The sequence below is a fragment of the Xenopus laevis genome, chromosome 4S (genome assembly GCF_017654675.1).
Source record: "Xenopus laevis strain J_2021 chromosome 4S, Xenopus_laevis_v10.1, whole genome shotgun sequence".
Taxonomy (NCBI): domain Eukaryota; kingdom Metazoa; phylum Chordata; class Amphibia; order Anura; family Pipidae; genus Xenopus; species Xenopus laevis.
In genome coordinates this window covers 32,820,574-32,831,236 of record NC_054378.1, presented here as the reverse complement: position 1 = coordinate 32,831,236, position 10,663 = coordinate 32,820,574, and the positions used below count along the sequence as shown (strand labels likewise).

Here is a 10,663-nt window from a genome sequence, read left to right as displayed (position 1 = left end):
TTTTTTTATGTATAGATTGTAAAGTTGCGTGTAAACAAGTGACACAACGGGTTCCTTCCACTACACTGCCGCCATTACTGTGCAACATTCTCAACATGGCCGACAGCACCGCTATGCAGACAGTTACCGACAACTAGGCGGAGCCACTAACAAAGTCTCCGACATTCCTAACCATCAGGATTTCATCAGACTGACTCCACCCTCTTCTACTGCTCGAAGTTAATTCGCACACGTAGTGGCATGAGACCCGAGTGTGACCAATCATAAGCAGCCACACGTTGTTTGGCAACAAGAGCTGTAGACTATAAAGGAATCCGCTCTGACGCCGCGAGCTCACTGTACTTAGATCTGCCGAGAGGCTTTGAGGAAGTTGGCACAGGAAGTGGCGTGTCAGCGGTACAGTCATGTCGGACAGCGAAGTAACTTTACTCATACGGAGTCCCAGCCTTAGGCAGGAGGAAAGGGAGGTCAGTGCACCTCGGAATTGTACCGTCCGTGAACTAAAAACACAGCTAAGACGAGAACTACCCGATGAGCCGGTAAGAATCGCGCAAGAGCCGAGCAGTAGCGGCTGACCCTAAGCCACTCCCACTCAAGTAGATGTTAGTACTTGCCAGCTTTGTATGTTGGTCTAAGTCTGTTTGTTGATCCATTTGTGGTGTCAGCGGGGAATCCGGGGATTAGTGGAATTGTCCGTGACATTGTTGCGCGGCTTGTCGTTGTTCTTCCAGGGTTATTTAAAGAGCCAGAAACAGCCTGTCTCTTTACATTGATCAGAACCATACAGATATCTAGATGTTGTCTCAGTTGTGATGGGGCCATTGCACCTGCCCTCCACTGTCACCAGTATGGCTGCTCTGGTCAGTAGAGGCAGGGTGTTATGTCTCTCTACACAATATTCCTTATTCACTTTAGTGCTTTAGCAGCACGTGCATGCCGTGCAAGTCTGTATTGTCTATTAAGGGTTAATGTTGCTAAACCTCAGTTGGGATGACCTACTTTTTTAAAGGAACAGTAACACTAAAAAATGAAAGGTTTTAAAGAAATGAAAATAGAATGCATTGTTGTGCTGCACTGATAAAACCAGTGTGTTTGCTTCAATAGTTTATATAAACAAGCTGCTGTGTAGCCATGGGGGCAGCCATTCATATCTACTGTATACAGCAGCTTGTTTATATAAACTATAGTTGTGTTGCTGAATGCGCTTTCATTTTTTGGTGTTACTGTTTCTTTAAGGGTCAGGCCACACAGGGCGCTTTGGGGAGATTTGGTCGCCTGGCGACTAATCGCCTCGTTTTTGCGGTGACCAATCTCCCCAAACGCCTTCCCATAACCTGCGCCGGCTAAAATGAAAATAACGCCGGCGCTAATCACACGTGGTGGTTCGTTTTCCGAAGCTGCCTCACGAGGAAACTTCGGGCGACTTCGGAAAATGAATCGCCGCGTGTGATTAGCGCCAGCGGTTTTTAATTTTTGCCGGCGCAGATTTAGGTAAGGCGTTTGGGGAGATTGGTCGCCGCAGAAATGAGGCAACCAAATCTCCCCAAAACACCCTGTGTGGACTTACCCTAATGGAATGGAGCTGTAACTGAGGAACTCGAAGCCCTTAGACAGTCGTACAACTCCCAATGTTCCCTGACCTCTGAAAGGAGGGAGGTGCCACCCAAAAGCTTCAGGGGTGTATTGGTATCCTTGGAATGCTGCTGTTGCTATCTGAACTGTTGAAAGCTCTTAGTTTGCTGGTTGTTTACAAGTTGATTTTATGACCTTTAAAGTTAGGTATGCAGGGTTTTTGCACAACTTAGCATTTATGAGAAAAATGTTGTTATTGTAAGGAAGAAAAGTGTGTTTGTGTTGGCTACACCGACTGGCTAGCTGCTGCCAGGGGGTGTGCTGGGGTGTTTTAGAACTTTTCCAAAATACACTTTTAAATATCTTTTTTTAGTCTACATAGATTTCAATATATGAACAGTGATGATTAAAATAGACCCAGATCCATGGAATGTCTTTTTTTGGTTTGTTAACAAGACATTGAAAACAGGTTTCTAACATGACTGTCGTTACTTTCATTTAAAAAGCGCAGGTTTGTCATGCTATATGGATAAGAATTTAGCTATTATTACAATTCCTCATTCTGCATGTGTCTATTTAAATTACTCTCTTTATTTACTCTAAATAACTCTTGTGGCATATTGATACATTTTAATTGTGGAGGTGATTAAATCAGATACATTTCTCAGATTGCTTTGTTTTTTAGTTCAATAGTAACTGCTTATACTTGTGAACATGCACTGGCTCATTTCTGAGAGCAAATAGCATGTGAAGGTTGTCCCACTCATTGAATGGGTAGCAGGCTGATTAGTATTGGTATATGTACTCCACTGAAACATTTTATTTATGTTTGTGTTAAGCATCGTTCTAAAAGTGTGAAAATACCATTTGCAACCACTAGGATTGCTATGTGTTCATTTTAATAGGCAATGGAAAGTACATTTCTTTCTTTTTTACATTGATTTATCAGCTTTCCATGCCCTATGCCACTTGCTAGTTTGCTTTATTAAATAGACAAATACTGGCTTTACATTTACAAACAACTTTTAAAACGCTGAAGATTATAAGGGTTGCTTGGCTAGGAGTGTCATGTCGCCATCTTGTTTATTCTTCTAAATCACAGGCTCAGAACATCATAGTTCAATAATATGATAGATGGGCTTTATGATAAATTCTAGATTCTGTATGTTAATATTTAAAGCTTTTGTCTGTGTTTTTAGATGGAACAAGATCAGCGATTGATCTATGCTGGGAAGTTGCTTCCTGATCATCTAAAGCTAAATGAAGTTCTTTCTATGGTAAATATTCCTTAGTTTAGCTTCTCTCTGTTTCACCTGCAGAAAATGTTAAACCTATTTTTTGTAAGAATTATATAAACAGTTTTTTTCTTATTCTTTTTACAGGACAGCAGACATGTACTGCACCTTGTTTGTTCCAAAAGGATCCCTGTTAATCAGGTACTTTATTTTGATGGCATAATATGGTTTGCGTCCCCTTTGGCAGTGTCAGTGATGAGATTTCTGCAATTGTTGATGGAGAGCACATGACTAGCAGGCTTTATACGCTGTCTTTCCCTGCTTTGTCACACTCCATTGTATAGATATGAAACATTGCCTTCTGTTTGAACATCATGAATCAGCGAACTGTTGGGAGTTGCAGATTAAAAAAGTTAAACTAGTTTCAATGTAAGCAGCTGCTGTTAGTATTTTTCCAGGTTTCTTGTTCATAGCATGTTGTTGTGAGTTTTATGTGTTAAAAACAAAAGTGTAAAAAGCAGGCCACCTTAAAGGAGAACTAAACCCTAAAAATGAATGGCTAAATATGTCACATTTTTTATACACTGAACTTATTGCACCAGCCTAAAGTTTGTTTCTCAATAGCAGCAATGATCCTGGACTTTAAAATTGTCACAGGGGGTCACCATCTTGGAAAGTGTCTGTGACACTTGCATGCTCAGTGGGCTCTGAGCAGCTGTTGAGAAGCTAAGCTTAGAGGTCGTCACTAATTATCCAGCAGAAAATGAAGCTTGTCTGTTATATAAGATGATGCTACAGGGCAGATTATTACATTCTGATGCTAGTTGCACTGGTTTCTGTGCTGCCATATAATAATCAGTATTAATTACTAATCAACCTTATATTGTGACATTTATATGACATACTGTATATTCATAACATTATACATTGGTCCCTGAGTTCAGTAAGTGACAGCAGCAAAGAGCATGTGCAGTGAATCAGAAGAAAAGAAGATGGGGAGCTACTGGGGCATCTTTGGAGAGATATCTTTACTGCTAAAGGGCTGTGGTTGCCTTGGGCTGGTACAGAAGCCCAAAACATAATGTACAACATTTCTAGCCTACTTCTTTAGTTCTCCTTTAAACACTTCTGTTCCTCCATAATCATTTCAGGATAAAAGCATGGTACCATTGTACCCAGTAAAGATGTTACAGGGCAACAATTTTGAAATATGCAATAACAAAATGTGAAAGATCATACTTTCACGTACCATTGTAAAGTAACTGTAGCAGGCTTTGGCTATGATTGGTATACTTTAATTAGAAAACTTTTAATTTCAAAAACATTATCCTGTAACATTTTAAATGCTGTAAACTAATACCATGACTTTTCTTACATTATTTTTAATATTTTAATTTTAATTGCCATTGATGTAGACAACAAAAAAAAATTTATTACTCAGAATGATGTTCTGTTAAACAGAAAATAATGCAAGTAAAGGCTATTTGACACAATAAACACAATTGTGGCATTAAAATGGTCCTGTGTCGGACCATTTTAATGCAACAATTTTGTGTTTATTGTGTCAAATAGCCTTTACTTGCATTATTTTCTGTTTAACAGAACATCATTCTGAGCAATAAATTATGCATTTTAAATGTATGGCTTTCTACATACTCAGGACAGAAGCCAACATTCTGGATGTACATCTGCTCGACCTCACACTGTAAATCCTGAGGCTGATGTTATTCGACAACGGATTCCTCCACAAAACAATACTGCAGAAGATGCAAACACAGCTAGGTATTCAGATCTTTTATGTTTGCCTAGCATTACATTATTGCTTGTAAATTATCAGATGAGCATGGTTTGATGTGTTCTTTTCTTTGCTTTTCTAAAGGCCTCGAGAACCAAGTTCTGCATTTTCTGCTTACTCGGTATACAGTCCACAACAAATCATGTGGCTTCAACACATGTATGCCAGACAATACTACATGCAATAGTAAGCTGTTTTTTTTCTATAATTCAGACAATTTGCTCAAGCAGAAACTAGTCTTATTAAAAATGTTCTTCGCCAAGTACTCAAATTGATCTGTGCCACAATGGCCAAAGATGCATTGCTGTGCAACGTATTTACTGTATATAAATATTAATTTAAACATGTTAATGGAAATTAGGGGAATAGCATTTTAAGTATAAATGCTTAATAGCCACTAACTTTACATTTGTGGTTTTGATATCAGGCATTGTTAAGTTCCACCAGTTCTTAACACCTTTTTTTATAAATCTTTACTAGCTATGCTGCTGCTGCAGCTGGTAGGTCCCCTGTTCATAGAATACAGGAAATCCCAGTGGTTCCACCTGCAGCACCAGACCCGTTACCACATCCGTTCCAAGGGAACAACCATCCACAGAATCCAGAAGTTCAGGCTCCAGTTAATCCAGTGGCCAATCCTAATTTGCGTATGAACGCTCAGGGAGGACTGGTGGAAGAAGAGGATGATGTTCACAGAGACTGGCTGGACTGGATCTACACAGCGGCACGATTCTCCATCTTCCTGAGTATTCTCTACTTCTACTCCAGTCTGAGCCGCTTTATGATGGTCTTGGGTGCCATGGTTCTCATGTACTTGTAAGTTAAACACATATTAACTTGCTTAACAAATAACCCCCTTAGAGTAATTATAGCACAACTGTTGCTCTACTTTTTTATAGTAATTTCTTGAGTGCCTACTCTCATTATAATTTCATGGATTGTCTGCTCCCTACCTGAAGTCCAAGTGCATCTAGGCCCTCCATCTGTCTTCCTTTGTGATTAAGTACAGTATAGTAATGGACACTGGGCCTCACTGTGTTTTATATAGTTGGTATGTTTGAATTATCATTCTGCCTGCATTATTTAAAGGACATTTGAACCCAAAAAATATTTTCTTGCCTAATACAAGAAATCATAACCAACTGCACTATACATTCATTACACATTTTTTTAGGTTATATGTATTTCTGTTTTGTCCCTATCTATTCTCTGCCCTGGTGGCTCTGGCTCTTGAAGCAAGCCAATGGACTGAATGTCAAATGATTGTGTTATTGTGTTTTGCACCCCCTCCCCCCCAAAAAAAACTGGAGGATGTCAAAACATATCCTATAGTTATAGGAAGCTACTTCCTGTAAATATGGACAACAAGTTTTACTTGCAGCTTTTCCCAAGTCACTAAAGTAGTTTCATCATCTTTCCACTCTTGTTCAATGTGAGACTTAAGAAAGGACAATGTGCCACTGAGGAATCAGTCTTGCTGGCATTTCAGTATCTAGTCAATGGAAATTTAAGATAGCTTACTGTGCAGTTGTTATGATTGAAATTCTGTTCATATTATTTATTTTTGTTTATAAAAGTACAATGCATGCTAAACGACTAAGCTAACCTTTTCTTTTCTTTTTTTTTTTTTTTACTCCTCAGGCACCATGCTGGATGGTTTCCATTCAGACCAAGACCTCCCCCTGAGGAAGCTGCAAATGTAAATATCCCTCCAAGGGCTGCCCCCAATCACCAGGATCAGAATAACAACTTACAGGTAGTTTGGACAGCATTGTAAATCTGTTTTGAGTGGGATTTGCAAAGACAGTAATATAAACTGATAATTACAGTAAGGAAGTAGACATAAACTTAATTGGTGTAACTACATAATCACTTTTCATGCTTCATCAATGATTAACACTAAGGACTGAAGTTACCTGAAGCTAAATGTTAGGAGGGGTGTTTGGAGGGCTAAAGTGTATGTGAAGGAATGCTAGTGTGTTTAGATGTTATGACTACATATCGGTTAAACCTATTACTCTTTTTACAGCAGGAAGAAGATGATCATATAGAGGATCCTTCAGCTGATGGAAATGAAACTGACACTCTTCAAGCACAACCATTTGTGACAACAGCCTGGATTTTCTTCAAAACATTCTTTGCATCATTGATTCCTGAAGGTCCCCCTGCCATGGTTCACTGACCATTGATTAAAATAAGACATTTGTGACAAAAGCAGACAGATGACTGCATGTGCATCGTCTTACCTTTATTACATGCTGAAAAGCCTAAAGGAACTGATGTTTCTAGATCTTTTGAACATGGTTTTATTATTAAGGATTTCCTACACAAACCATTTTGTTTTCTAACAATCCAAAGATGTGTATATAACATAATTTGAGCAGATTGTATCTGTTCATACCATATGATTCCTTGTGGAATGGGGTAATTTTACACTAATTGTAGTGTTAATGTTTACATTCTGTAACATTTCTAGCATTGTGCTTTGATTGCTAACTGCTGCAGAGAAGACCTTACTGTAATCAGTATTCTACTCTGCATTATCTAATGTCACTTTGTGCCCATGCTGTATGCTCAAAAGCTTGCACTTTAGTTAAAATGTACAATAAACTGATGCATCGTATTGTCTACAAAAACCTTTGATTTGCTTGTTAATTTAGAAATGCCCACTATAAGAGACACTCTCTACAAGACCCCTGTGTAACTTGAATAAGGAACTTCTTTATCAAAGGGAAACGCTGGCTTCCAAAACAAAATTTGATAAAGAGGCCCACATAACACAAAAACCCCTAATATACCCATCATAGATACTGTTTCTTCAAAATGTATGAATACATGCAATTTTCTATGCTGAAATCAGCATCTGCATCATTTGAAATCCTGGCAGGGAAGGAGGGACTAACTGATGTTACAAACTGTAACAACTAAAAGCTGTTTATTAAAGGGGTTGTTCACCTTTAAATTAACTTTTAGTATGATGTAGAGAGTGGTATTCTGACACAATTTGCAATTGGTTTTCATTTTTATTTGTATGTTTTGAGTTAAGCTTTTTATTCAGCAGCCCTTCAATTTGCCTCTTAACCAATCTGGTAACTATGGTCTAAATTACCCTAGCAACCATGCATTGATTTGAATAAGAGACTGGAATAGGAGAGGGCCTGAATAGCAGGATCAGTAATAAAAAGTAACAATACATTTGTAGCCTTACAGAGCATTTGTTTTTTAGAAGGGAGTCAGCGACGCCCATTTGAAAGCTGTCAGAAAGAAAAAGGCAGATAACTATAAAAAATCAATAATGAAAACCAATTGAAAAGTTGCTTAGAATTGGCCATTCAATAACATAATAAAAGTTACCTTAAAGGTGAACCACCCCTTTAACCTAATCTTTAAATCATTTTTGATTAGCTTTCAGTCATTAAAGTTAGAATAATTTCTTAATACTAGTCCTAAAACACAATGCATTTACTTAACAATACAGTTCTATATTTTTCTATACAAGTTCCAAAGGTTATCTGTTTCTGTATACAATGGCCTTATCTCGTTTTCTGCTACAGGACCTTTCCCATGCCTCTTCCATCCTACAGAATTTCCTCCCTTGTTTCATTTAGACTCTACAGCTTTTAAGGGGCAGATTTATCTTGGGTCGAATTTAGAGTTCATGGGAATTTGTAAAAACTCCCATGAACTCGAAATTCGAAAAAAAACCGACCAATCGAAATGTAGCAAAAAATTTTAATTTTTCAAACTCTGGTGAATGGGATCGACCCGCAAACTCGAATTCTTAACAAATTTGATTCGAGTTTTTCCTCTGAACTAGATTTTCAGGAAGGCTGCAAAAACTCAGAATTCATCCCAGGATGTCGCCCATAGGCTAAAACAGCAATTCGGCAGGTTTAAGGTGGCCATTCGAATTCTTAAAGGGCCAGTACATAAAGTTCAAAAATCGAGTTTGAATTTCTTTAAAAACTTAAATCGATTTTTAACAAATTCCACTTAAAAAAACGAACATTTGAATTTCAAATTCGAAAATTGGATTTTTTTACACCGACTCTTGATAAATCTGCCCCTAAGAGTTTATTTCCCTAACACCCACCTCTTGAAGAAACTATTCCAGCCTTAGCTCTTTAGAATTTCTTCAGTTCCCACTCCTATAAATGAAACTTCATACATCACATTTTCCTCTTATATCTATAATATATAACAACCAAGCGCCCATCCTTTTATAACACTTGTTACTTTCTTTGGGAGGGTAACCTTGACACAAAAAATCTCTAAGCTTTGCATTATTCAAGTGTACACATGTACCTTTTTATTGCGATTTATATAGTGGGGCAAAATATGCATAGCATTATAGACAATACAAATAAAATAGGATAGTGAATTGACTGCAAGGAGGATGGCCCCCACAGTCACATAGTAGTACTGTAAGGAAATAGTTTATTTCTAATTCCTGGAAACCTGCCACACAAAATGAGATAAACCAAGTGCCCTTTTGTGGATACTACAAGGTCAAGGATTACCACAGGAAATGTTTCCTTTTTTCTTTTTTTTTTTTAACTTGGCTGGAATATTTTGTGCAATACCACAAGCAAATTCCTAGAAGTCTGTCAGAGATCTGCAAAGAGCCAGCAAAATGTGGCCGATTTATTTTCTTCTGTGTTTGTTTTTTAAGTATTTCATCAGCTTGTGATTTTGATCCGTCATCCCCCCTTGAGACTGGAATTGTTTGCTGGGTGACAAAGCCAGCTGCCCTAGTGTGTAAGTACTTGTCATCTTGCCTGTAAAAGGTACTATTACACAGAACTCCTATACAAATGTTATACAGGTATGGTACCTGTTATCCAGAATGCTCGGGACCTGGGGTTTTCCGGATAATGGATCTTTCCGTACTAGAAATTCATTTAAACATTAAATAAACCCAATAGGCTGGTTTTGCTTCCAATAAGGATTAATTATATCTTAGTTGAGATCAAGAACAAGCTACTGTTTTATTATTACAGAGAAAAGGGAAATCATTTTTAAAAATGTGGATTTTTTGGATAAAATGGAGTCTATGGGAGACAGCCATTCCGTATTTCAGAGCTTTCTGGATATTGGGTTTCCGGATAAGGGATCCTATAGCTATATATGGTTTCTTAACCAATGAATGTCAGTGTAATTCAGTACAATAGCCTTAGAGCACTTGCTTTTGCAGTGTATTGCAGTTTACTCTTATAGTGTAGCAGCCAATTTTGTAAAGTCAAAGTGTTTTGTTTTATGTATTTTACAAAGTCAAACTGTGATTCCCATCTATTCTGCCCATAGCTGGTTGCAAAATGAGTGAATGGGCATGTATTCCCATTTTAAAAAGTAAAAGGCGGCCTTTATAGGGACATTGGTAAAATAAATAAACATTCTAATTTGTATCTGAAAATCATGTCTAGTAGTTAGTTCATCAGGGTAGTGCCAATTAAAGAAAGCAAGAAATGTACTTTTTATAAGTCAATTTTTTTGTCCACCATGGCAAAACACATGATTTGTCATTGGGCATATATATCACTTATGAACATGCATTATGCCATTTTTTTAATTATGGTTTAGCTATTTTGTTTTATATTTCTTTCACTAAACAGGGCATACTTTTGTAAACCCAATCAAAACTAATCACCAATCCACTGAGAAGCCAGCCTTCTCTATAATGAGCTGCTCATTATCTGAAAGTACAATGACTAGGCTATGGGGGACTAATGGGTGAAACAATATCATTTTTCCTATTCTGTGTTGGGGCACATACTTGCTCATAATAAGCAAGTCCCTTGTCTCTCTCGTTATGCACGAGTGTGACATAGGACCAGGGGATGAGTTGACATGTCCTGCATTATATACATGCACATAATGAGCATCCATATTTTCTTATATTATCTGATGAAAGTAGTGCGGCTTCATTTTTGTGTTCTTTTTGCTCCACAACCAAATGCCCAAGGCTGTTACCTACTCATTGCACTAGTAGCGTCAGTAGGCATAAAAAAGGGAGGTAATTCTGAATATGGACATAGTGCTTAAGCATTCATTTCTATTGAAT

At 37.7% G+C, this 10,663-nt stretch overlaps 1 protein-coding gene across 2 annotated transcripts; it reads left to right on the top strand.

The window, feature by feature from the left end:
- The first annotated feature begins 316 nt into the window (after positions 1–316).
- Positions 317–7,238, top strand: herpud1.S (homocysteine inducible ER protein with ubiquitin like domain 1 S homeolog). Of its 2 annotated transcripts, NM_001087676.1 has the most exon segments (8): positions 351–539; positions 2,772–2,849; positions 2,955–3,008; positions 4,468–4,589; positions 4,687–4,788; positions 5,083–5,418; positions 6,244–6,358; positions 6,632–7,238. In NM_001087676.1, coding segments are annotated over 8 exon segments (1,095 nt in total). In that variant the 5' UTR covers positions 351–404; the 3' UTR covers positions 6,785–7,238.
- The last annotated feature ends 3,425 nt before the right edge of the window (positions 7,239–10,663 follow it).

Bases quoted from the DNA above. Each gene is read 5' to 3' on its own strand.
- herpud1.S (XM_018259441.2), top strand. From the start codon at position 405: ATGTCGGACAGCGAAGTAACTTTACTCATACGGAGTCCCAGCCTTAGG. The intron at 5,419-6,243 runs GTAAGTTAAACA...TTTACTCCTCAG, and splicing joins GCCATGGTTCTCATGTACTT to GCACCATGCTGGATGGTTTC. The intron at 6,359-6,631 runs GTAGTTTGGACA...CTCTTTTTACAG, and splicing joins ATCAGAATAACAACTTACAG to CAGGAAGAAGATGATCATAT.